This window comes from Dipteris shenzhenensis, chromosome 21 (genome assembly GCF_047967505.1).
Source record: "Dipteris shenzhenensis isolate YYH24624 ecotype China chromosome 21, Dip_SZ_1.0, whole genome shotgun sequence".
Classification (NCBI taxonomy): Eukaryota; Viridiplantae; Streptophyta; class Polypodiopsida; order Gleicheniales; family Dipteridaceae; genus Dipteris; species Dipteris shenzhenensis.
The window spans coordinates 43,910,566-43,938,225 of NC_141616.1; the positions used below are offsets into that span (position 1 = coordinate 43,910,566).

A 27,660-nucleotide genomic window follows, 5' to 3' on the forward strand; every position below is an offset into this window, starting at 1 on the left:
CACAGCCCACTGCAAATCAGCCGTACAGCCTGTACGGCTTGCCTGCCGTACGACTGTAACTGCAGCATACAATCTTCCGTACAACCCTAACCCAAAAATTTAGGGCTTTTCTGTCCTATGTCTTCCTTTGGCATAATTGAAGCTTCTACCATGTAAAATTTGGGCCTTTCTTGAAATTTGAGTAAACATTGTAAGGGATTTAGACACTGGCTGTAATAACAGCTAAGACCTTCCCACCAATGGATAGCATAAAAAACTCCTCGTTCATCGAGAAATTCTCAAGGAACAATTTCCCAACTTGGCACACAAAACTCCGGCTTCTTCTTATGCGAGAAGGCATATGGAATATCACCAATGGCAAGGAGCCAAAACCACAAAGAGATGATGCTAGAATCAATTGGTGGGAGAACCAAAATGATAAAGCAATGGCTATCATTGGCCTTGACAACCTTATCCACCATGTGGATTTTGATAAGACAGCAAACGACGTTTGGGAAAAGTTACAGAATTTGTTTGGAAATAAGATCAATAATTCCAAAGTATTTCTCAAACAAAAACTCTTCAAGCTCAAGATGAAGGAAACTGAAACCCTCAATGAACACTTGAGCAATCTTGGGTCAATTCTCCAACAATTATCTGCCATCCAAGCCATTGTTGAAGATGATGATCAAGTTGCTGTACTTCTCTCCAGTATTGAAGACATTTCCAAGTACAATGAGATCCTTGCTGTCCTAAGAGTCAGCCGCAATATGAGCTTTAAGGATATGGTAGCGCATCTCATTGATGAGGACCGTAGGCTTACAGAGAAAGCAGAATCTTCCTTCGAATCTGGCAAAGCATTCTTTCTCAAGAATAAGCCCAAGAAGAACGGAAAACCTCTTAAATGTAATTATTGTCAGAAACTTGGCCATCCAGAGGATCGTTGCTTCAAGAAAATGGCAAAGGTACAAGCCAAAGAACATGCCAATCTGGTTGCGGAGCAGAGTGAGGACGAAGACGATGAAGCTACACCTTCTCGACCTGAGGAACAAGCCTGCACTGCTGCTATTCCTAGTCTATCCCTTCATGAGGTGATAGATGAAGAGTGGGCTTTCTAGAAGTCATGTGTGTAAAATGATGTAATAATTTGTCATTTTGTGTGCCTTGTCCTATAAAAGGCTCCACTTATTTCCATGTACCCAGTTAGGAGACAAGGGGGGTTGTTATGTCTTTCCTTTATCAAGCCTGGCCGAGTTCCAGGATGTTGGTGTACTCCCTAGACCGATGAGTTGGTCATGCATCCATGCTCAGATTTGAGTCTCTGATCACGTTGACACCTAAGCCATGAGAGTGCTTGGTTCAACCTCTGAATTATGCTCAGCTGTTAGCCTCTGAGATTGCCTAGGATGCACAGTCTGAATGATGTCATAGTCTCTCACCCTAGCTCCGAAGGGGGGTTTGTTGAAATCGGAGTCCTAGTGTGTGTGTGTGGTCCTAGAGTCCTAGGAGTGTCCTACAGTTGTGTGAGTGTGAAGAGTCTTGAGGCCACTTATGCCACCTCATGTGGTAGGTGTGATTCCTCCCTTAGATTATAGGATCTAGATTCTCTTGTGTGTGACCTCATCTATGAGGTGTCTGTGTGGGAAGATAAGGCTTGCCCAGCCTATAAAAGAGGCTATGTACTTGCTGTGAAGAAATCAATCAATCCACATCAGTTCGTGCCTCAGCTCGTCTCCAATCATGTGTCTCTCACCTTCTCCCCATTTTCAACACTTGCCACTACCACGTTTGATGATATGGTGGCTCTACTCATTGAGAAGGACCGTCGTAATAAAGAAGCCATTCTTGCCTCTGTTGGTGATCATGCATTTGCTTCCACAAGCAAATGGAAGACCAACAACAATATTATTTGCAGGTTTTGCAAGAGAAAAAGACATGTTGAGGCGAACAAGAGAAGAACCATCCCAATCTAATTGCTGAAGACCATGCCGAACCTGAAAAACTTCTTTGCGACAGAAGTGTTCCTATTTGGCTTTCTCGCCTGTGAATGCTCCCTCTTCAAGTATTTGAACTTCTCTCTCTGGCTGAGAATGCAAATGGACATTGGCTACAGCATCCTTTTCATGTTTGAAGATTTGGTTCAAGCTTTCAGTGCTTGGTGAGTGGTATTTTGGTTATTGCAATCTTTTGGCTGGCCTCGTGTGCAGCCCTTTCTTTGGCTCCCGGGTACCCTGGTAGTGTCACAATGGTCACTCTGTGATTGGGTATTGTGCTGATTTTTCTCTCTTGATGCTTTGGTGAGCACTATTGGTTGCCTATGGATGCCACTCATTGAGTGCAGCTGGGGTGCAAAGTGTTTATGCATCTGGACAACCATTGGAATGCACTCAGAGACAAGAATGCCTTTGGTATATGCCTATGGATTATGTGCATGTATGTGATGGTATTGGATGTCAGAAGCCTTGTGAAGGCTTAGTGAATCAAACTACGGTTTCAGTGTTGCAAAGAAGGTCTCCCAGATGCAACTTGTAAAAGATTCACAGTGAAATATAAAGAAATACTGAAAGGGACGCCACAGGATTTGGGGCCAATCATGTGCACTTGTGTATGCTTTGCTGAGTAGGGGCATTCTAGCCTCCATCAATTTCAATTATTTCTTTTATTATCAAATGGGTGAATGTTTTACAATGGTGATGCAATGGTTAATGGCTGTAATAAATGCTATGTGAGCTATAATTAAGTGCAAAAGTGTTTAAAGATTGGCCTCCCTCCCTACACGCCTAGCCTCGCCGCTTACAACTTCCTCCCTACCCGCCCGCTGCCTCCCCCGCCCGCTGCCTTTTCCGACCCTCTGCTCCTGCTGCTCCGCCCACCCGCCTGCAGCTCCGTCTCCTGCAACCCCTCCCCCGCCTGCAGCTCCTTCACCCGCTGCTGCCTCCCCGCCTGCAGCCCCTCCGCCCGCTGCCTCCTCTCCCCCATAATGAAGGACAAAGGGGGATGAGGACAAAGGACTAGGCGGGAGACCCTTCGATCCAAATTTACATACACGAGGAGATGGGGAAGGGGAACGGTGACAAGGGGAAAACACAAAAGCAATGCAACTTGGAGGACTTCAACAAACGCAGCAACCACTATTGCGCCACTATCATCCGCATCCACCGCATCATCTACGCCGCCTCTCTCCTCCCCCTCTCCTGCATCATCATCACAAGCCTCCTCCCTAGTAGCCCCATCAACGGGAAGTCCTCGTTGTTGGGGACTTCAACGCCAAGACGAGCACGAGCAAGGCACCACTCCTGGACTTCCGAGACGACTCTATCATGCTACTAGACATGGACCTAGACGGAGCAAGTATGACCAGGATCTCATCGGACCGACACGGGCATGTTACACCATATGGACACGCGCTCCTTGATCTGGGCAAGATGCATGATCTCATTATCTACAACGAGCTTGACCTATGGCCCTCCTCAGGTGGTTTTACTTGCTTCCCACATGGGGGGGCACTAGTGTAGTAGATTACATCATGGGATCCCCTACCTTCACCTCACGTATCACCGACTTCACCGTAGCACCACTCCCTCCAGGAGCTGATCACACGTACCTATTCTTCACTATCACCACCTCACGCTTAGCCACACCACACACACGACATATGAAGCACGACACCTACCACGACATACACTTTGATCACAGCCTCTCCCCTACCTACTCTGGACGCCTAAATAGACTCCTAACCTACATCGATCACATACCACTCATAGAGGACCGTGCTGCCCTGATTAGTCACGAGGCTGCCCTCCAAGTCTTTCCCCACACCACACGGTCCACTAGACCACCACCTCTTGGTTTTGTACCCTGCAACAACTGGTACGATGCGGAGTGCAAGGCTTATCGCCGACAACTCTGACTTGAAACCAGGTGTCACCTCTCGAACACACCAAACATGGTACACAAGTACCGACGTCTCGTACGTCGAAAGAAGCAAGCATTTCTTCGTCGAAATGAGGAGGAGCTGCTGAACATCTTGTACAGCAACAACTCTAAGGAATTTTCGCGGAGATTCCTTGAGCGTAGGTCTCCATCACCCCTCACTGACACGAGAGTTTGGCACACATATGCATGCCATCTTTATGATGTCCCACACCAGCCTATTCTAGATCTCACACACACCTCGCCCCACCACTTGCACGTTGTTCACCAAAGGGGGAGTCAAGGACGTAACATTGAAACTGCACAATGGTCGAGCTAAGGACCACGAGGGGCTATGCACTGAGTTTATCGCATATGGGATCGACACATTAGCCCCGATCCTAGCAAATCTATTCAATGACGCTGTTTGCCTTGGCTTCCTCCGCACTTGGACACTCAACACCATCACCCCCATCCACAAGGCACGGGATCCCATGGACCCGAGTAACTACAAGACTATCATGATTGGACATGTGATGTCCAAGATCTATGCAGCAATATCAGATGCATCGGTCAGCCTGTCCGCAGAGATGAGAGAGCTCAGAGCAGAGGGTCAAGCTGGTTTCAAGTGAGACCATGGGACTATGGATCACATACTCACACTCAGGAGTGTCATAGAGGAGGCCAAATCACGAAAGGAGAGGGCTGCTTTGTGGATTTCCGCAAAGCCTTTGACACAGTACCTCAAGCTCGACTCATCACATGCCTACAGACACTGGGATTTGATCAGGAGATCATCTGGGCAGTCATGGCACTTTATGAGAGAGTCTCACGCCAAGTTCGGACAGCCGCAGGTTGGACAGATGAGAGCTTGAGTACCATAGGGGTCAAACAGAGTTGTCCCTTATCACCAACCCTGTTTGGCCTCTACATCGATGAGCTTGAGACTTTCATGGGGGCTTCCGGAGGGACCGGTTACTCACTTGCCGAGATCATCATCAGGATTCTTCTTTATGCAGATGACGTGGCACTCTTGTCGTCCACACCCGAGGGGCTCCAGCGACATCTGGATGCACTGCAGGCTTTTTGTTTATCCCATGATTTGGAGCTCAACCTTGGCAAGACCAAGGTCATGATCTTTAACACCTCTCGAGCAAATATGCACCAGAAGCAGTTCACTTTCGGTGGGTCACCAATTGAGATCGTATCCTCATACACTTACTTGGGGGTCATCTTCTCCGGCTCGATCTTCACGATGAGACCAGCGATGCAGGCCAGACTGAGCAGGGAATACACCTCATTGGCTCGGCTAGAGAGACAATGCTTCCACTCACACTTCCAGGACCCTCAGACCAAGGCTCTTCTCTTCGACTCCTTGGTCCGACCAACCGATATGTATGGCAACCCTTGTTGGGGACCTGACATGTCAGAGATAGAGTGGACACAGGTAGAGCACCTGTAGATCCTTATGCTCTCACGGATGATCCGAGGAGAACCATCTGTACCACATCATATCATTCAGGCCGAGTTTGGTGCTTCTCCACTCCAGCTAGATGCAGCCTTTCAGACCATCACATATCTACACCGGGTTAGATCATATGGGGACTGCACATCAAGGAGATAGAGGTTGCCATGGTTGGCTCTCGATTCCTCCATGAGGTTGGCAACAGAGGGAGACGAGCGATGCTAGTATGCACGAACTCACAGATGGTTTGTGAGACTAGAGTTTCACATCGATAGGATACCTCCTTTTCAATACAGTTTGGATGCCCCTCCGGTACTCCCACCCACCATCCCGATCAGGCCGCACCCCAACCAAGTCATTCGAGAGGATCTCCTATAGGTACAGGTTGGAGCCGAGGTAGCTTCCAATGAAGATGAGCTTCTACAAAAATCATTGTCTTCGTATTCCGGAGGAGGAATTCATCACACCACCGCGATACACTGAGCTTCATATGCCTCACTCACTACGGATCTCCATCGGACAGTTTCGGGTATCATCACACCGCCTCCACATAGAGAGCGGCAGAGCAAAGGGGATCCCTAGGGAGCATCGCATATGCACATTGTTCAACTGTCAGGAGGTTGAGTCGGAGGAGCATTTTATTTTCAGGTGCCCAGTGTACTACAAGATCCGAGGTCGCTACCACTGTCCCTTCAGACACGGCTCCGAGCTCCTTTCCAGATTCCTCGCCTACCCAGATCAGAGATGCCTCGCAGCCTTCATTCACGAGGGGATCCGACACAGAGAGTACTTACTCAGGCGACGAGGCTTGGCCACACCGTCAGACACCTCTCAGAGCAAGATCACAGAGTTCTTCCCATCGAGTGATATTGATCATCCAGTCTCTAGCCGTGGACGTGACAGAGACCCCGACCTGACAACCGCAGCACGACATGCGAGGCATCGAGGGGACACACAGATCACTCTAGGGGACCTCCCGTCATTGTTTAGACCCGGGACATGTCCCACGAGAGTCACGGTGGCTCTGGTCTTACGTTGAGCCTCCTCCAAAAGACCAAGACACACAACACCCCTTGACGGACGCCAGCGTCCCATCACCGACTATGCACCAGCTAGGGCGACATGACATACGGAGGATTCCGCTCCGCTCCAGTCTTTTTTTCTTTTCATTGTCACACCCAGATGTATTTGATTATGTATGATCAGACTTAGGACTCAGCACGGTGATGATGCTCGTTTAGTAGCTCCACCCTTACTATGATTTGTATCAAGTTTTCTTTCAGTCTCATAGACCCATCGGTCTTCCGAAGACTCTAATAAATTTTCTTTCTTTCTTTCTCTAATGAAGCTTTTTACATATGCGTCTGGACAACAAAACCATCATGCCCATTCACAAAGTAGGGGATCCCATGGTGGCAAGAAGGTCATTATGGTCAGCCACTTATGGCCAAGGTATATGGATCGGCTCTTCAAATGCACATCAGCCAGCATGCGGAGAGAGCGAGCATGCGAACAATAAAGGCAAGCAATGTTTAGATAGGACCACTCCACACTCGACCACATCTTTACCTTACGAGTCATTATAGAAGAGGCACGCTTTCGACAACAATGATTATATCGTTGCTTTGTCGATTACCAAAAGGCCATTCTATGCCTCGAGCTCGACTCATGGCATGCCTTCGAGCCTTGGATATGGACCATGATGTTTATATGGGCAGTCATGGCTTATATGAAGGTTACAAGCAAATTGCACACCACGGGAGTATTTGAGGAGGTGAGCTGCACCATGGTGGTGAAGCAGCAATGCCCCGTCCCACCCACCCCCTTTGGTCTACACATAGACCAGCTAGCCTCCTTTGTAGACACACTCGACGGCGGAGTCTGGACTTTGGCACAGCACATCATATCCATCTTGCTTTATGCAGACGCTGTAGTGCTAATATCAGGCACACCAAAGGGATTACAGAGGGACCTCACAGCCTTGCAAGATTTCTGCGAGAATCATATACATATACTATATATACACATACTCTCTTTTTTTAATACTTGATATTACTGTGTGGGAAACCTCAAACAAGGTAAAACATGAAGTACAAAAGGAAAAAGTACAAAAGCAACCCCTATCAAAAAAGAAAAGATGTCAAGATAAAAGAAAAAGGAGGAAGATTACATGGCAGCAGTGATGACATAAAGACAATATGCTCTAACGTGATCCCCTGTTGTACCAAGAAACACGCGCGCGCACACATACATATACATCCATATATGCATGCGTGTGTGTGAATCCAAGAACATGCCCAACCTCACCCTCTTCAAACACAACTGATAGTGCAGTTTCAATCTCGTCATAGTCACTCACAAGGTTGAAAACCATTAACTTAAACAAATTAGGGACTACACAAACTCATCCTATATATGTATGCCGAAACTCATCATTTAATATCCTATCAAGTTCCAACCTCATAGTAATCAATCACAAGGCTCGAAACCATTCACTCCATCACGCATATTAAGGAATCGCTACTACAACAACACAACCAATGTCTCCAGCATGCAACGATGGGTGTCCTCAATGCACACACAAAACATCCTTTATACACAGTCTTCATTCTCAGTGTCTGTCAAAATTGTCCCTGCATATGCACATATACACGCACAATGATCCACTTACAGAAAGGTGGCTCTATTTTTAAGAAAGATACTCACCCGGTTGGAAGGTACACTGCTGATATAAAAATTATCATCTCTATAGCTTTTGGGAAGCTTCATGGAGCCAACAGAGTCTGCAACCACAAAGCAATTTTGTTGCTATTTTTTAGTATTTCCACGTCCATAAACAAGGCAAAAGAAAATTAGACCGAAAAACTGTACTACAGATGCTCTTTCAGAGAATTTCAAAGAAACATCAGAACCTGAAAGACCTTTGGTGTGTTCAAGACAGAACCCTTGAGATAGTTAAAGTTATATAGCACTCAAAATATATACCAAGAAAGTGTGTCCATAGTTATTACTGCAAGCGTACGCGTACACACCCCACGGCCCCTCTCTCCCAAAACAGGGCACTCCTTTCCATTGATCAATAGTAATAGACCAATGTTGCAGACAAGTCTTAGTTGCATCAAAGGGATTCAAATAGAGGGGTGAAAGGAACATCTTACAATAAGATCTACCTCAATGGTCAAAAACAATACCTTTGCAAGCCTTAGTGAATGATCTACCTTATAGGCAACAAAAATCTTTTGAACGTGTGTAGGTACAACATTGATATGCGGCATATAAACATCGAAACTAGACGGGTTGCTAAATTTAGTCAAACACAAGCAGCGTAGCAAGACTTTGCAACCAGTCTCAGGGTTGGGTGAAGTTTGTGGCTTCCAAAATGGGTGCATTTTTGCAACCAGTCTCAGGGTTGGGTGAAGTTTGTGGCTTCCAAAATGGGTGCATTAAGGGTAAAGCAACAGACGTTCCAACAATTGCAAAGTCACAAACTATCACAGCATGATGGACTCTAGACCTTAAGTCCAAAGTTCTTCCAATTATATCAGAGGATTGCTCTTCTTTATGTTATGAGAGGACTACCCAGCTTAAGCTCTGCACATAAAACCATCAATTTACAACAAAACAAAAGATGATATCGGAATGCATCAACCTGAGCAAGTATAGAAACTTTTAAGTTCCAGTTATTGAATTGTGCAAAGCCCCAAAATAGAACCTACCATATAACCGCATGTCTAAGTGTCCACAGTAGATGAAACCCACAGCTCTTGCTCAGCATACAAGGAGCATCTCACCCTCCTAGGCTTTCACTTCAACCATATACTACTGCACAACAGTTGTTACATAGTAGGATAACCGCAGAAATTTCTTGTAAAGTTACATCATAAGATATTGTTTGATGGATCATCCAGGACAGCAGGATATGTGCATATATAAAGAGAGGATACATGGGTGACAATCTCATGACTATGGGTATGAAAAGAGAGAGTTGTGAGGATCCAAGAATGGGCAAGCTCCCTTCTGAAGGGAGGCTTATGAGAGACGAATGTGCTGAGTTCAGGGAATGTCAAAATCACCTTCCTTGTCTAGACCCATTCTCCAGATTTTTGAGACAGAAATTGGATGTATAGAACAGCATCCAAAACACAATAATGAATTTTGAAAGCAGTATTCCCTCACTTGAAAGCAGCTCAACGATGGCACACATGGGATGGCTATCACAGATACAAGCGTACAACTAGACAATTGAGTACCTTGTTATCAAATAAATTTGACAGCCCAATACGCTCGTTTGCCTATGCACTATTAATATTGATTCAGAATCACAAGATTTCGAAGTATGCAGGCTCTGGACATACACTCATTTGCCTATGCACTATTAATATTGATTCAGAATCACAAGATTTCGAAGTATGCAGGCTCTGGACAAACAATGGTTCCACATCTCATGAGGAGAATCCATTGCAGCTCATCTATATTGGGACGGTAACTAACGTTTCACTGTTATTGGGACTAAAGAAGAAGCATGGCAATGATAAGACGACTGAGACCTTTGGCATGAAAATTAAAACCCTTCTACCTTGATCAGTGACAATGGTGGAGCTTTTGTATATTGTAGATGTTGGAGAAGCCAATTATGTATCATTAGCTCAAAACACTCTCTCTGATGCCATATTGAACACGCGATAATACTATCCCACTGGCTCAGATACGACATCTCTAGTTCTCAACTCAAACACCATGTAAGCACAACAATGACCTTGCATCAATCGCCAACCTTGATTGCAAGACATCTAATGCGGAAGTTAAATTGACATGATACTACAAACTACCTTATCTTGCTTCACAAATGTGCACACACGTAGATAAAGAAACACTTCAGATCTGCAAAGAATAGACACACACTAGTACAGCCAAAAAACCTCACCACCATCAACAGGTCACTGCGATAACCCAATGATCTACCATCATATGATGTAGGAAATTATTAACAAAATCCTAAAACCAAAACGCAGCTCCACTAACAGAATCGAATACCACAGTTGCAGTATTGGCAAAAGCACTAACGACTAGTGCTGTAGCAAATTGACAAACTTCACATTGGCCACAGCAGGTCCTTTGGTCACATACTTGGAGTTTGCCGATGGTTAAACACCTGAGTTAGTTTGCCGATGGTTAAACACCTGAGTTATATTCCTTGGTGAGATTTGCCCCCTTAATTATTTGCTCATTGTACATCTTGTTCCAGCACCACTTAGAATTATGGCCGTTAGCATAGGCAGAGGTAGATCAGCCATTGAGGCAGGTGTGAAGATAAACCACAAAGTGAACTACAGAAAATGAAGCTCGAGGATATCTCTGCCAAATGATCAGAAACGTCGCACATAGATTACTCAAGGATATGGGAGCTCAAACATAAGGCATACAAATGCATTACACAGAGCACACAAATTATTCCAAAATACAAGCACTCAAAGATGGAAACAGAACAAACAAATCCACTCAATGTCTCTAAAGACCGTGTACTGCAAAACAAAACATGGTTGCAACAGTTATTGCATGGTTGGACAACATGCCATTTATTATGCTCACTGCCATTATCTGAGCTGTCCACCTCCTCTCTAATCGTATTCCAGCACTGCCAGCAGTGCCTTTTTGCATAGCTGAAACTTATCCAATGGCCATTTTTCTTTTCACATGAGAAAGTATAACAGGATGGAATTGTGCAGTAATGATTACAATGTTAACAAAGACAGTATGGAAACAAAACCTGTTTACATCAAATATAGGTCTTCCTCCATCAGCAAGGGACCATCCATGATTAACAGTTAATTTGAAGCGTACAATTTCATGCAGCCATGATATCATGAGTAATCATGTCTCATCTCTTATACACCGTCCATCGTCTTGCTTGCATAAAACAACGTTTCACGATGCACAACCCATGCCTTAAAAGCATACCAAGCATTCAACAAGCAAACATGGCTGACACATGTGCATCTAGCTGAGTTTGGTACTCAACCTATCGCATGCCCATATGGATATGCCCTTTCCATTCTTTGCATGGTGTAATGATGAACCATCACAACCCTAACCCAAATATTAAAGACATGGCAGTGCTTGCCATGAACAATTGGGGTCCCCACTTTATTTAGAGAAGGGGAACATAGGTAACTAAAGCTCAAATTTGCAGGTCCTGCAATTTCAAGCAGAGCCCCATGCCAATAATTTACTAACATTCCAAAGAAGGTTGGTTGGTTTGTTGATCAGCAAGCACTCTATTGCTGCAGTATAAGAAAGTTATAAAGTGCGGTACAGAGAGTAAGAAGAGGATAACCTATAGTGGACCCCACTTGGTCAAAATGGAAAAGGGAAGATAATACCTAGGTGGAAGAAAATTACAGCACAATCAGATAGCAAGTCATATGCACAAAGCAAACGGTCAGAACTGAACATCCGATGACATCAAAGCACACTAAGTGTATTGTATTCCTCAATTTAGCTGTTACTCAGCTAGCTCTTTTAGCTAGGGATCTCAAGGCAAACCTTGCAGAGGTAACATCCACATCTGTTTTCTGCACTTGCTTTTAATGGTACTTCTGGCTACACTACAAAGGGACACAACTTATGCTTTCAACTTATGAGGCTTTCCCCTCCTCTTACTATTTAATCAAAGGAGGAGATATGCAGGAGATTGACGATCAAAACACCTTTTTTCCTCCTTTTTTCTTTGGGTATATCTGTGGAAGCTCCAGGTCCATCTTCTACATAGAACTGTCAAGATCAAAAATTCTATTTAAAAAGCACTCAATACGAGAGCATATTAAAACTGGACTGCATGAAAATGGCCAAATAATTTGGATGCATCAAAATGGCCATAAAAATATGGCAGAATATCTGTATATACATATGTAAACAAGAAGCCATAAAGCATCCAGGTTTAAAAGATGGACCTTTTCTGCAGCAACAAAAAGGGATGCTTTCTGTTGTTGTGTTGCACTTATCACTGGCTCATGTACTGCTCTCTTTCTCTTCATCACCTCAACTACTTGCGCAATTGGTGTCTGAAAGAGTGACAATGTTAGAGGGGCTGTGGAACCCGTTCCCACCACTTAATTTCAGCACAACAGCAGACAGTGGTCAAATTAAGTGTCTAACGAACGATAACTACAGCAGAGAGAGGGTGAATCACTAAAATGACAAAACCCTAAGAATAGAACACAAACACATGAGCTGGAAGTGAGGCAAAGGCCAAAGAGAACGCATGAGAGCAACAACAGAGTCTCTAAATAGCTGGACAAGGTACAAACAAGGGGTATGTCCAAAAAGAGTGATCCAAAACGTTCTATAAATCCTACACTAAAATAGCATCACATAAACGCCTTTGGGAGTCGGAACAGATACTCAAGACCTCAAGACCGACTTGGAAACCAGTAAAGAATTTGAAATTGATGAGAAAAAACGTGCTCTGGTTTGAAATCGATGAGCTTGTGCAAATAACAAAATGATGGAGAATATTTTTTCCAAGTCTGCAAGCGGTGAACCAGAATTCCTTCATTGCAATTGTGAGACAATGAATACTCTGATAACAAAGATATACAAGGAAGCTTTGAAAACCCCATGTAATCAGGTATCTTATAACAACGGTACAGTATGACTTTCAACGTCACAAGGTCTTACAGGTAAACTTCAAAGAATCACTTGGGACAAATTTTGCTGCAATAGTATTTAGGCAGTTGACTGATGACTATATTAAATTTTAGGAGAATGGATGAGATTAAAGTCGAACAGATAGGCGTACACACACACACACACACAGAGACACGCACGCACACCGACACAGATACGCACATGCATGCATACCAATATCCATCTATGTACGTATATATGGACACCCACGTGCACGCACCCACATACATACATACATACGGACACCCACAAGCACGCACCCACATACATACATACATGTATGTGAGTATGTATGTATATATATAGAGAGAGAGAGAGAGCACACACACACACCTGCATATTCTTTGACCGAGCAGCCTCGCCTTCAGCCTCCAAGACGGTTTGCTTTGGCCTGCGAATTCCTAGGTGCAAGATAAAAAATAAGTTATCACCATGCACCTGAGACAGCCAAAGATGATATACAAATGTGTTCCCTTGCAGAAAGACATTGAAAGGAATAATAGCTTGTAATTTCATTCACATATCTTGGAAGAGTAAGTTATATTAAAATTTCTTCACACATAAGCTTATGTATTCTTAGAAAGCATCTTTTCTATATGATAGAATATTGCTATGATGCTCTAGTAGAACGTCCATTGGAACGAGCTAGAGCAGGTTATGAGATCCTGCCTTTTTCTTTAAACATTGTGCTGCTATGCTCGAATAAAATAAGACAGTTAGGATATAGTTTTTCATAGACAATTTTACCCATGCCAAAGGCTACTTCAACTCTTGACCATCCCCAGATTCTTTTACTCCCTTCCATAAGGCCTCCTCCTCCCTGCAGCCAATTCTTCATGACTCAAACCCCTTACAGTCTTTTCGTGAGTTTTTTATTGGTACCATACTTAAGGATTTTCAATATTTCAAGAACAAGACCCTTGATGACGTCCCTGCTACTAATGACTACACCCAGCCATGCAAGTAACTTGTGCACCTAGGTATGCTCTGAACAATGCACATGTGCCTCAAGACTTAGGTATTTATGTCTTACTAAGTTGCAGTGTTCAACGTCTCCTTACCCTGTATTGATGGATCTGATCTAGAATGTGACATCAAAGTTCATTTAATGTACTACAGCCGTCCAGCTTGGGTAGGCAAATATGGCAAAAGATGCATCACTCTAGGATTTATCATAGTTGGGTTAACAATTTCTTATAAAATCCTCACTTTCATTGTAGATTCAAGTTTGTGCAATCTATTTTAGCCTGAGTCTTAGCTCATTGAGACTCGGAGATTAAAGAAGCACAATTTTACAAATATATATTGCGTTATTTAACAGTTAGGTGGTATTAATTGGACTGATTCTTACATGAGAAGCAATATAATCCTGGAGTGACCATCTTGTTAGAGACTACCCTAGGAAAGGGACTTGCTTGCTGAGCCAAGCCCTAACCAAAACACGCAGCCCAAAAAGTTCAAAAAAACTAAGTTATTTTCTTTAATATCTTCTGGGAAACTATTTATTGAGATTCAAAGTTAATTAGAGGACATATGCGCAACACTGTCAACCTCTGATAGATGTTGACCTAGTCAGCTGTCTGAAAGACTGTTTCATGGATCCAATCGCAGTATATTGGAGATTTGCACAGTAAGACTTCCTGTTATGTGCATCAACAGCTCACTACAGCCCAGAGCAGCAGCAGGACAGCCAAAAATGCTGCACAGTCAACAGCAGAAGTACAGCAGGCAACAGGCGCAGGACAGTGGGGACTCAGACAAGCCCTCTTCAATGAGGAAGGCAAACAGTTATACAAAGGAGCATTACTGGTGATTGCCAGGCACCCACATAAGAATGAATATAGTGGTTAGCATTACGCTTGAATCCAGCCTCTCTCTCTCTCTCTCTCTCTCTCTCTCTCTCTCTCTCTCTCTCTCTCTCTCTCTCTCTCTATCTATCTATCTACAGTCAGCATTCCACACTCCTGCACTCGGTAGTTAAGGCAGGCACAGTTAGTCAGACTGTGTTCCAGGCCCCTTGCCCGTTACACTTACTGTCAAAGACTGGATGGAACATTGTGTTAGAATTATAGATATAATTCAGCAGTGACCAATGTAATTTAATAAGCTAGTTAGGGGCACTTTTCCCTCTTTAAGAGATTTTTCCCCCTAACCGCAGTTAGTTCACTAACTATGGTTAGTGACTACTAAGGTTTTGTCATTAGGACAAAACCTTATCTCTCACTCATTGAGTTGTACTCTTCACACTCTTCTATTGCAAGTCAGCTTTCAGCTTCCAAGCTTTCAGCTCTCACTCTCTTGCTCTCTCTCTCTCCATTCTCTCACATTTGGTATCAGAGCATTAGATCCAGCTCCCTACGACTTCCCCGTTGAGCTCCAGCTGCAACTCAGCTTCGCTGCTACACCTCGTCCGTACAGTCCGTACGACCTGTACGGAACCTGCACTTGGTTTCTACCGTACCGTACCGTCCGTACAGGTCGCAAAAGTCGTCCGTACATCGCGACCGTGCAGTTCGTCATCAAACTGTACGGTTCGTCGTACAGTGCAGTACATCGCGTACCGTACCTGTCTTCGTACCTGCTCGCCGTACCAACCGTACCAACCGTATAGTGCCATACCAACCGTACCAGCCGTACAGTGCCGTACCAACCGTACAACACTTCTGTACTGTTTTCCGTACAGTACTTCCGTACTGGATCTGCTTCCGTACAGCAGGTAGTCCTTTGATTTCTTACAGGAGAAATTCGCAGGTGATCTTTGGCAAGCACATTTTGCAGACGGCCATTGTTTGGCTCAGTTTTTTTGGAAGAATTTGGGGCATTTTGTTTGTTGCAGACATTGCAATCATTTTGTAGTTTCGGAGCTACACTTGGAGCAAAAATTGCAGATTTGGTCTGAAATTTGGGGCTTTCTGCTGAAATTGCAAAATTTGGGGCTTTCAGTACTTCTGCCCCTTTCTGGTTGCAATTTCAAGCTCGAAATTTGGGGCTTTCAGTTCTGCAGTACAATTTCTTGGAGAAATTTGGGGATTTTGTGATTACACTGCAATTTTGCAGAAAATTTGGGGCTTTTGCAGACAGAGCGCAATTCTTGCAACATTTGGGGCTTTTGATCAATTTGCCCCTTTCCGGTTGCAATTTCAGGCCTATTTTGGGGCTTTTGTGTTGGGAGAGCAATTTCTCGAGTTTTCAGTTCATACTGCCTTTCTTGGAGTGTTTTGCAGCACTTTTGGCAGATTCTGGAGAGTTTTTTTATGCTTGGACAGGTTTCTGATAGTGCAAGTACAGAAATCTGAGTTGCATTTACAGCCCGTGCTTGGCTGTGTTTTTTGGGAGTTGTGCATTTCATTCCCAGTAAGGGAATTCAGTTTTGTATCTGCTTCAATCTCTTTCTCAGATATGGCCCAGCAAAATCAAAATGACTTCCAGTTCGGTGGTCTTTTACAGGAAGACAGGTTGGATGGTACCAACTACTGCCTCTGGAGTTTTATGGTACGCAATATTCTGATTTCTCGCAATTTATGGGATTATGTGAATGGGGGTGAGATCCGACCAACAGGTATGGCACCTAATACCCCTCCTCAGCAAGGAGGTGGAAGAGGTCGTGCACAAGGGGCAGCTGCAGAACAAGTTGTTGGTGCAACAATAGCCACTACTCCAGATCAGAAGAGATGGGATTCACGGGATGCCTTAGCTTTGTCATGCATCTCTCTTTCAGTGAAAAGATTTATCATTCCGCATATCCGGTCGTGTAAGACCTCCAAGGCAGTGTGGGATATTTTAGAAAGCATGTATGCAGCCCGGAATGATGCAAGGGTATCTTTCTTGAAAAGAGAGTTAAGTAATTTACATATGGAAGAGGGTAACTCCATGTCAGTCCACCTCACAAAGCTACAGGATCTCAGAGAGCAATTGTTAAATATAGATGAAATTATTCCTGATTCAGAGATGATTACAACCACTCTGAATTATCTCAGCTTTCATACCTCGCTGAACTTATCATTGAGGGGGGGTGCAAATCCTCTCACTTTTCATGAGTTGATAGGACTTCTGCTTCAGGAAGAGCAGACCAGGAAAAACTTGGCTTCACGTGCAGGTGAACAAGCCATGCTCTCAAAGTTTAAATCAAAAACAAAGGGACAGGCAAAGACATCAGTAAATCAGCCTTCCAGTGGGTCAGGACAGCCTTCACAAAAGGCTAAAAATGATGCAAGTAAGCCCAAGAAGAAGGGTTTTTGTCACTACTGCAAAAAGCCAAGTCATCACATTGCAGAATGCAGGAAAAAGCTTGCAAAAGAGAAGAAAAACAGCTCCGGTATGGCTGTTTCAGATTCAGCTCCTCATGCATCTGACAGTGGGGATGCTGCAGCCAACTTTGTTGGACAGGATTATGCCTTTTTATCTTGCATTTCAGCTTCTAGGCTGGCTGTTCTAGATGCTCGGGATAGTACAGCCACTTGCAGTGATGATACATATGCATTTTTGACTTGCAGTTATGACTCTTCTACAGATGCATCTGCTTTCAGTGTCAATGAAACACTGAACACTTGGTATTTTGACAGCAGTGCATCCAAGCACATCACGTCTAAGAAGTGTCTTTTTACTTCCTTGCATCCACCTCCCGTTGGTAAGAAAGTCACTTGTGCCAACAACTCATCATATTCAGTACGTAGCACAGGAGATGTTGAGCTCACTGCCATTGATGGCTCAATTTTCAGACTTTCAGATGTCTTATATGTGCCTGGTATAACCAAAAATCTTCTTTCAGTGTCCACTCTTAACAGAGCTGGATTTCAAGTCATCTTTGAGGATGACAAATGTGCTGTCCGAGACAGGGAAGATGACTATGCCTTAAGGTTATCTGGTACTCTGCTGCGTGGGCTTTTTCAGCTTGATCTTTTTGAGAAAAGAGCAGCCCATGCTCTTGCAGTTTCTACCCCTACAGCTGCCATGCAGAATGCAGAATTATGGCATGCCTGATATGGCCACATGCATTACAACAGCTTGATGACACTTCAGAAGTATTCCATGGTTGATGCATTGCCACCTCTTGAGATACCTCCTCCACATGCCTGTGAAGGGTGCATTTTGGGCAAGATGCATCGATTTCCCTTCAAGAAGGATGGTTCAGTTAAAGCTGTCCGCAAATTGCAGCTTATACACAGTGATGTCTGTGGTCCCATGAGGACTCCATCGTTGGGTGGTCATCTCTACTTTGTTACATTTATTGATGACTACTCCAATTTCACTCGGGTTTTTGGGCTGAAACGCAAATCAGAAGTGTTCACGGTGTTTAAACACTTTTCAGCCATGGTTGAAAATGAGACCGGACTCACGATACAGACATTGCGCACAGATAGAGGTGGGGAATACTTGTCTGCAGAATTTGATGCTTTTCTGAAAGGCAAGGGTATTGTGCATCAGCTCACAGTCAGGCTGACCCCTCAGCAAAATGGCAAAGCTGAGAGGAAAAATAGAACTCTCATGGAGATGGACAGATGTATGCTCAAAAGCAAACACATGCCTCACAAATTCTGGCTTGAGGGCTTGATGTGTGCCAATTACATTTTAAATCGGGCTCCCACTAAGGCTTTAAAAACAAAAACTCCTTATGAGGTCTGGAATGACAGGAAGCCTTCAGTGGATCACTTCCGAGTCTTTGGATGCCTTGCTTATGCTCATGTGCCAGTTGAATTTAGGCACAAATTGTCTGATAAAGCCATTAAGTGCATATTTATTGGGTACAGTGCAGAAAGCAAGGGGTACCGTCTCTACAATCCTGCTACACGCAAGATCATAGTCAGTAGAGATGTGATATTTTCTAAAAATTCAGCTCACACTCAGGCTGAATTTCAAATGCCTTCGTCTTCAAAGGATGTCTTTAAGGGGTTGCTACCCATTGCCTTGGGTTCCCCTGCTGATTTTTCTGATGCAAATCAGAATTTACAGCAACCTCCAGATGCTTCCGCCACAGGATGTCTTGCCCCCTCCACAGGCAGTGAAACAGGTGGTGCAGCAAGAAATTGCAGACATACATGCAGCAAAAACAGTCCCAAACTGGCTGTTACAGACTCTCAGGGAGAGTAAAATTGATGATCCGTTACCTGGCAAGACTCGCAGTGCCGCAAGGCACATGGAAGGTGCTAATTCAGTGGAATCAGCATATGCAGATACTCTTCTTGATGAGGAGGAGCCTGCCATATTCGAAGAGGCAAAGGACAATGTGCATTGGATGAATGCCATGCACGATGAGTTGCAGTCCATTGCAAAAAATCAGACTTGGGATGTTGTAGACTTGCCACATGGTAAACATGCCATTGGCACACGATGGGTTTTCAAGGTCAAACAGAAGCCAAATGGCTCCATTGACAGATATAAGGCAAGGCTGGTTGCTAAAGGCTATGCTCAGAAAAAGGGCATAGATTATGAGGAGACATTCGCTCCTACATCCCAGATGACCACCATCCGATCAGTTATTGCAATGGCTGCACATTTTGAGTGGAATGTTCATCAGTTGGACATAAAAACAGCCTTCTTAAATGGGGACTTGCTGGAAGAGGTGTATGTCAAACAACCTCCGGGCTTTGCAATTACAGCAAATGCACTTCAAGTATGCAAGCTCAACAAAGCTTTATATGGGCTGAAACAGGCCCCTCGTGCATGGTATGCCAAAATCCATGCCTTTTTGACCAGCAAGGGGCTGCACAATAGTCCTACTGAGAGCACCCTCTACATCAAGATGGATGGGGGGGAAATTTTAGTCATCCTTCTTTATGTCGATGACTTACTGCTCACAGGGTCCAATGAAGACAAAATTGCAGATTTCAAAGCTGATTTGCAGACCAACTTTGACATGTCAGATTTGGGGCTGCTTCACTTTTATTTGGAGATCCAGTTCTCTCATGAGAGACGTGGCACTGTTATGTCTCAGTCCAAGTATGTTCATAAACTCTTGGACAGATTTAACATGCATGAGTGTAAGCCCATAGCCACTCCCATGGAGCCGGGGCTGAAACTCACAATCCATGATGCAGGAGAATTAGTTGATGCCACACTTTACAGTCACGCTATTGGATGCCTCATATATCTCTGCAACCCTAGACCTGATATTCAGTTTGCAGTATCTCAGGTGAGCAGGTACATGCACAGCCCAAAAACTATGCATTGGCAGGCAGTTAAGCGCATCTTCCGTTATTTGCAGAGCACGAAGTCTTTTGGCTTGCTATTTCCCAGGGGGGGTGACTTGCAGATGCATGCCTACAGTGATTCAGATTGGGCTGGTGATTATGATACTAGACAGTCCACTAGTGGCAATTGTTTCTTTTTGGGTGAATCTTGCATTTCCTAGCTGAGCAAGAAACAATCTACAATGGCTACCTCATCATGTGAAGCTGAGTACAAGGCAGTTTTCACGGCAACAGTTGAATGTGTCTGGCTGCGACGTCTATTTGCTGATCTTCATCTGTCTTTGGAGGGTCCTTCTCCAATTCTCACTGATAGTCAGAGTGCCATTGCAGTGGCAAAGAATCCAGTGTTTCATGCTCGCACGAAGCACATTGAGGTTCACTATCACTACGTCAGAGAGAAGTTGCATGCAGGAGAGATCAGTATGATCTTTGTGTCCACACATGACAACGTTGCAGATATTTTCACCAAAGCACTACCACGTGAAAAGTTTGAGGCATTTCGCAATGCCCTGAACTTATATCCGTTTGGTGATTGATCAGCCTTGTACATGACATTGGCACTGCAGGGGGGTGTTAGAATTATAGATATAATTCAGCAGTGACCAATGTAATTTAATAAGCTAGTTAGGGGCACTTTTCCCTCTTTAAGAAGTTTTTCCCCCTAACCGCAGTTAGTTCACTAACTATGGTTAGTGACTACTAAGGTTTTGTCATTAGGACAAAACCTTATCTCTCACTCATTGAGTTGTACTCTTCACACTCTTCTATTGCAACTCAGCTTTCAGCTTCCAAGCTTTCAGCTCTCACTCTCTTGCTCTCTCTCACTCTCCATTCTCTCACACGTTGGTGGAGGGGATCTACTTGGAGCATTCACTAAAACCTTTGTAGGCTGATCAACATCAAGATATAACACCAGCTGATGGTTGACGCCAATTAGAGGGCGACATCATGGACAATAACCCAGCATGGCTCAGATGGAGCAACTGACAATGAGGTGCAGATTCCATATGACCAGGGGCTCCAAAATTAATTGGGGCACATGGAGCTGTATTGTAGAGCTTCAACGCTGATCAAAGGGCTGTTACGCAGAGGGTAGCCAACCCAACCTGACTCATGTACCACGTCATTAAGAGAGCTGGCTATGGAGATACAGGGGTGTATTGACTGGACTTGAAGGATGCCTTCAACGTTTTCCTTCTATAACACAAGGAGTTCTGTGTTTGAATGACTCGTATAGACTGTACAGTGCACGTGGCTAAGAGCGACACATATTGACAATAACTCCAAATTTTAATTGTTCACTTCTTCAAAGAGCTTTAAAAGCCTTCTTCTAGAATGTATGTTGAGATTGTTTTTGTACCTGAACTTCTTCAAGCTGTCAGTAAACACCAAAGCCGCTGACTCTAGGCTTCCAACTCCCTCCCTGAACGCTAGATGCAACCCCTCCCTGGGCAAGCGCTTTGCTCTTCTTGTAGACTCTAAAGATGGAGAGGGCCTTGTTTTGGAGTAAAGACGGAATGCATTAACACAAGCCTTTTGAAGCGCAGAGAGCTCCGTGTTGTGCTCAACAAATCCCCTCAGCTTCTCACCTGTGTAGTCCAGCACTGACTGAGGCAATCGCCCATATACGGTATCGCCCCTCCCCATTGCTTCATTAAACCTCTTCAACAATTCCTGACCATTTGCAGCCAGTTCCTCTTCTGTGGGAGACGCTTGAATTGGCTTCGAGAGAAAAAGATGAAGATCTAGAAGATAGGGCATCTCATCTGAGGTAACGAATGAAAAAGCTGTGCCAACTCTGCCAGCCCGTGCAGCACGACCTACTCTGTGAACGAAAAGCTTGGGTTTGGAAGGAAAATCATAGTTCAAGACATTATCAAGTAGAGGGATATCGATGCCACGGGCCGCGACGTCTGTTACAAGAAGTAGCATTGTCTTTCTTGCTCTAAACTTGGCAAGGTGAATTTTCCTGGCCGTCTGATCCATGGCCCCATAAACCACGGATAGGTCAAGGCCCTCCCTCTGCAGAAGTTCTTGTAAGAACTCGACATGATGTTTCGTAGAAACAAAGATCAAGGTTTGCTGGTCCGACCGTATGTGCTCCCGAACCAAATAAACCAATGCTGCAGGTTTCTCGTCGTGCCTCAGAGTGTAAAACGCGAGTTTCAAATCAGGACTAATCTTGCCATCAACGTCAAGGCGAACCATGTGAGGATCCCTGAGACCCGCCTTTGCGAAATCTGCAAGCAAGCGAGGAAGTGTTGCACTGAAAAGAAGTGTTTGTCTGGTTTCTCCCAAGTGGCTGAGGATCTGTCTCAATTGTTCTGCGAAGCCCATTTCAAATAGTCGGTCTGCTTCATCAAATACGATGTACTCTACAGTCCGAAGGGACATTCCCTCCACTTCAGAGAGATGGTGCATGAGTCGGCCGGGTGTTGCCACGATGACGTCCGGGTTGTTTGCTAGGTCCTCAAATTGAGATTCCATACTGTCGCCTCCGACCAGTACAGCAAATCGTAACTCTGAAATCAAACAAACTTTAGTCCTCCTTGTTTCGAGCCTTAACTCACAGTCCAGCTATCGTAAACAAAAGGTTCCATCACATTCGCCCTTGTCTCGAAAGCAAAGCAATCGAGCGGTGAAATCACAATACCTGTGAAACGACCTAGCTCCTTGCAGAACTTGAACGTTTGAAGAGCCAACTCCCTTGTAGGCGACAGGATAACAGCGCGCGCTCCTGCTTTGGAGGAGTGACTTTTCAATCGCTCGAGCATAGGGATGAGGAATGCGGCCGTTTTCCCGGACCCAGTGCGAGCCATGGCAACGACATCGTAGCCGGCAAGGATGAGGGGCAAAGTCTTGCGTTGGATAGGAGTGGGAACTTGGTAGCCTTGTTTCTTGATAGCTCGAAAGACGGGGGGACTGAGGCCAAGGGATTCGAAGCCACCGGACTTGGATTTCTTCTTGAGCTTCTTTTGGAACTTGAGCTGCGAGGAGGCGCGAGCATCAAACTCCTGCACGCCACTGGAAGGGAAGGCCTCGAACGCCGTCTGCTCTTCTTCTTCGCCCTCACTCTCCATCTTGCAAAACCCTAATCGCTGCTTCGCTTCGTCTCTTGAATCGCTTTAAGTAGCCAGCTACAGCCTTGTTTTTGTTTGGATTTTGTTTTTTCAAATTGTTGTTGGCCTGCCCGTTCGAGATGGCATAAATCATCCTTATTTTATATTTTTGGCCTGCCATAGGTGGGTCTTATTCAACAAAAGCCAAAATGGCCATTTTTTGGCCGTCTTAGGGATGAGTGGATTTTTGGGAGGTGGGTCTTAGGGATGAGTGGATTTTTGGGAGGTGGGTTGGGAAAGTGGGGGTTTGTGAGTAGTCAGTCAAGTTGATCGAGTTAGTGGGGACTAGGGTTAGGTCTTAGGTTAATGATGTAGTTAGGAATGTTTGACCCAAATAGGAACTAACCCACATCTTACTAAATTTGTTTGACCCACATAGGAACTAATCTCGATCTTACTAAATTTGTTTTAGCAAGTTCTTTTTTTGGAAGTACTTAGTACCTACCCCCTTAGCCTTGCACAGCAAGCAGTAGAAGAGCAGCAGGAGCAACAGTAGTAGATGGTGAGTGATGAAGGTGAAGGTTCCAAGCAAGGCCAGAGTGGTATCTCACCTTGTTTATTTTCAAAAAATCTAGATTTTTTATTGATCCACTTGCCTCTAGAAATCCTCCACATTTTTAGGCCTCTCTCTCTCTCTCGCTATTTGGATCTCAGGCAAGCCATATGAATGATTTATTATCATTCACCTTGTTTTTGTTTTTTTGTAATTGGTCCACGTGCTGTTGTAAGGTGGACCTTACGTGGTGACCCCATCCTTAGCATGGATTTTTGTTTGTTAGGCATGCGAGACCTTCTAGCTTCGATTCTCTAGCCATTCTTAGGCGTGAGACCTATTCTCTATCCATTCTTACGCATCGCAATTATTAGGAAACCTGAGATACGAGGATGGCTAACAAATCCACTTACCTGCGTGTTGTGCAAGAGGACGTTTTCCTCGTGCATGCAGCCTTCGTGGAGGAGATACTCGTTGAGGACGGCCTCTATAAATCTAGCGATCGTCTGTCCGCAGGATGGCAAGCTACTGTATCTGATTTTGTTGAGTTTCTACTGTTTTTGCTCTTCAGAGGGGGCAACACCACGCAAGAGAAATCTTGGAGAGGGAGGAACTTGCTACTTTTCACTGCTTGCTGATGTGACAACCTTGGTGGTCAAAGGCGAAGAGTTCGAAGGAAATGTGACCTTTGTGTTGAAGTCAACCATAGTTGAGTTTGTACCCTTTCCTGATTGGGCACTGCCAATGAAGCAAGGCACAATCTCCACTATAGTAAACACACTAAGCATTGTCATTATAAAAGTTGACACTGATGGCAGAGTCACAGACCAGGTGATTGTGGCTGATGTGCCGTGCGACCAAGACCATGCAACTATGAGTGTCTTTCCCTTTGCTTGTGGATGTTTATAACGATTCGTCCAGGCTGCCACTAAGCCAATTGTCTTTGCAGCTTTCATTCGTGGTTGAGCTCAAGAGTGTCCTCACGCGATTGATTCAACAGTACAATGACGATGGGATCATCATGTACATGCTAAAGAATGTCTCCTACATGATCGCAAAGAAAGCTCTTGGTTTCTACGACTTTAGCATCCTTGTAGATGTTCCCGATGGCCCAAAGAAATCAGAATTGTAGCAAGTGTTCATGGCACAAGTTTCTAGGCTTGGCTACGGTCAAAGAGTAAGCTCCTTATTTCTCCCCCCTTGCTCTTTCTTCATACAATGCTCTGATCTTCCTTTCTCTTATCTTTCTTGAGCAGGTTGCTAGCGTCTTGCATTTCACCAACCTCGATGTGGTTCATGCGGTGGCACACACGTTAATCGCGACCCATCACATCCCTATTGCTACGCGTATGCTAGTGTCCAATACATCTCGAAGGTTCCCTTGTTGAAAGGCCGCATTTGCCATCGTGACGGTCCCGACGTGTCAGTGGCCATTCATGGCGCACGTGTTGACACTCTGCTTGGTGCCCCTACATCGTTCGTGGACTTGTACAAAGAAAGTGTCCTTGGTGTTAAGTCTATGCTCCTTGACCTGAAGCCTAGTGGTAGTTTCACTATCAATAGTTCAGGTCACTTGGTGGCCTTCAAGCCGAATGTATGAAAGCTTGAACGCCTTTGTAGTTTCTACTTGTAGTTGTTAATGAAGTTTGTTTATTAGCCTCCTTCCAAAAAAAAAGGCCACAAGATGATTGGTTCGTGACTTTCTTCAGAGTAGCACGGCTTGTCAAAATGATCAACGATGTTGACATAGACCAATACAACAATGCTAAGTGGCAAGCGTTCAAGACAAAAAATCTAGCAAACCATGACTTGCTTTTGTGTGTGCTAGAGTTTTTGCCTTCGTGCACATACAATGTTCTTGCACGAGCACTTTGCGACTTGATACTCCAACAAGCAACTCCTATCGCATCGCCTTGGAAAGAGTTGTTCGACAACTTGCACGTGTCTAAACCCACTAGCACACCGATCAAACACGTCATCTCAATCGTCTCAAATGCGTCAAACTCACGAGCACTACTCCGAGGCTGTCTTTTTCGCATCGGCACCGCTTTCCAATGTTGTTTTAGATTGATTTGGAAAGGCGCCGCAGGTGTGCGCATTCTCTTCTCCATCGGCCAGCTAAACCAAACCCCTCACACCTTAATTGTGGATGAGCTATGCTGCCTTGCAGAGATATCTCCGCTTCACCCTAAAAAACGCAAGCGCGCTTATGGCGTGTGGTGGCAAGACCACAAAGAACACTTGCTGCGTTTGGTGCAAACGATGCCGGAAGCATCTGCAAGAACTATCACAATATTGTTTCTGCAAATGTTTCTAGGGGCCTGTCATTCCGTTCTTGCAGTGACCAAGCGCACCTATAGAGTTTGGATGGTGGTATTCATGAAGAGGCATGAAGTGGCAAGAAGCCCTCTTACTCTCATTTGCGTATATTTGGGTGTGAGGCATATGCACATGTGCCAAAAAAGCTTCGAAAGAAGCTAGATCCTAAGTCTAGAAAATGCATCTTTCTGGATTATGGTGAAAGTGGAGAGAGGGGCTATCATCTCTAGGATCCAGAAGCAAAGAAAATCATACAAAGCCATGATGTGGTCTTCAATGAGAAGAAGATGCATAAGACGCCCACGAGGGATGTGGAAATGAGGAGAATCACTTTCCAAGATGTAAATCCACCCGCATATGTTGATAGATAGCAAGCTGTCCATACACCGAATGTGCAGGAAATGGTGCCACCAAGTACTCCCACAGGTACACAATCAAGGGTAGATGATGGATCCTCTATTGGTGGCAATGATGAGCCAAATGTGGCTGATATGCAGGCGGGACAGCAAGCTGTAATGCCCTTGAGAAGAACATCTTGAGTGTCTAGACCGCCTGAGATATTTGTTCTAGGGGCAGACTATGTGATGCTTATTGATTGCAGGAAGCCTTCTTGCTACTACAGAGAGGCTATGATGGGCGAGGATCAACACAAGTGGGAGTATGCTATGCAATCAGAGATGAATTCACTCATGAAAAATAAGACTTGGGACTTGGTTTCTTTACCACATGGAAAGAAAGCATTGCCATGTAAATGGGTCTACAAGAAATTTAAATAACTTTTTGCAATAAATAAAATTAAAATTATCCTCCTGGCATCCTACAAGGCATTAACCATGCAGAGAGTAGAGTTACCCGTGTACAAGCTGAAGATGTAAATGAGTGAACATTTACTATGTGGAGCTATTCTAATCGAATTTGACATTGATTTAGACTATGGATGTTGTTAATCAATCAATTGCTAGTTCCTTACGTATTTATTTGAGTCTAGATATTTTAGACTACCTGTACCATGAACGAATGCATTTAAATATTTTGAATAATTGTGTCAAATGGTTGGAATTGGAAAGTAGAGGGTGTGAGAGAAAGAGCCGCCATGTGCATGTAAGCAGTGCTAGCTACTACACTACCATGTGTGCAATACCAACTTTTGCGTACAGAGCATGATGTTGGAAAATGAGACTGGAGAAATGTTTTTGATATGTGGCAACTAAAAATTTTGCTTCAAAAACTTTTGCACATTATTGATCTATTAGTATGTGCATACAGACGTTAACATGGCTCTAGAGAAATGAGGCCAAAACCTTGCAAAAGCCCGTGATTATGTTACTCTTGTAACTGCCACAAAGTGGAGATGTTAACATCTGCCATGAGTACACGGGTTCACGAACTCGTATGCGCAAACATTTCCTAGGCGACCCTCAAAGATAGATTGGAAAGTGCAAGGGTCTGGGAGTGGAAAGGGTGGTAGCCATTTTGAGTGGTTGGATATCCGCAAGTGCA

The 27,660-nt window shown here is 44.5% G+C and overlaps 1 protein-coding gene across 2 annotated transcripts in view; it reads right to left on the reverse strand.

Annotated features, from left to right (window-relative positions):
* Positions 1–23,369, reverse strand: part of LOC147888905 (putative DEAD-box ATP-dependent RNA helicase 29) — a 62,410-nt gene extending 39,041 nt beyond the window's left edge. For both annotated transcript variants that reach the window (XM_087392602.1, XM_087392603.1), the window contains exons 1-6: positions 22,883–23,369; positions 21,590–22,751; positions 13,376–13,433; positions 12,307–12,417; positions 12,064–12,127; positions 8,063–8,139 (exon numbers count right to left, since the gene is read on the reverse strand). In XM_087392602.1, the coding sequence (XP_087248728.1) occupies positions 8,063–8,139; positions 12,064–12,127; positions 12,307–12,417; positions 13,376–13,433; positions 21,590–22,751; positions 22,883–23,309 (1,899 nt within the window). In that variant the 5' untranslated portion in view covers positions 23,310–23,369. The remainder of the gene's footprint in view (positions 1–8,062; positions 8,140–12,063; positions 12,128–12,306; positions 12,418–13,375; positions 13,434–21,589; positions 22,752–22,882) is intronic.
* Between the last annotated feature and the right edge of the window lie 4,291 nt (positions 23,370–27,660).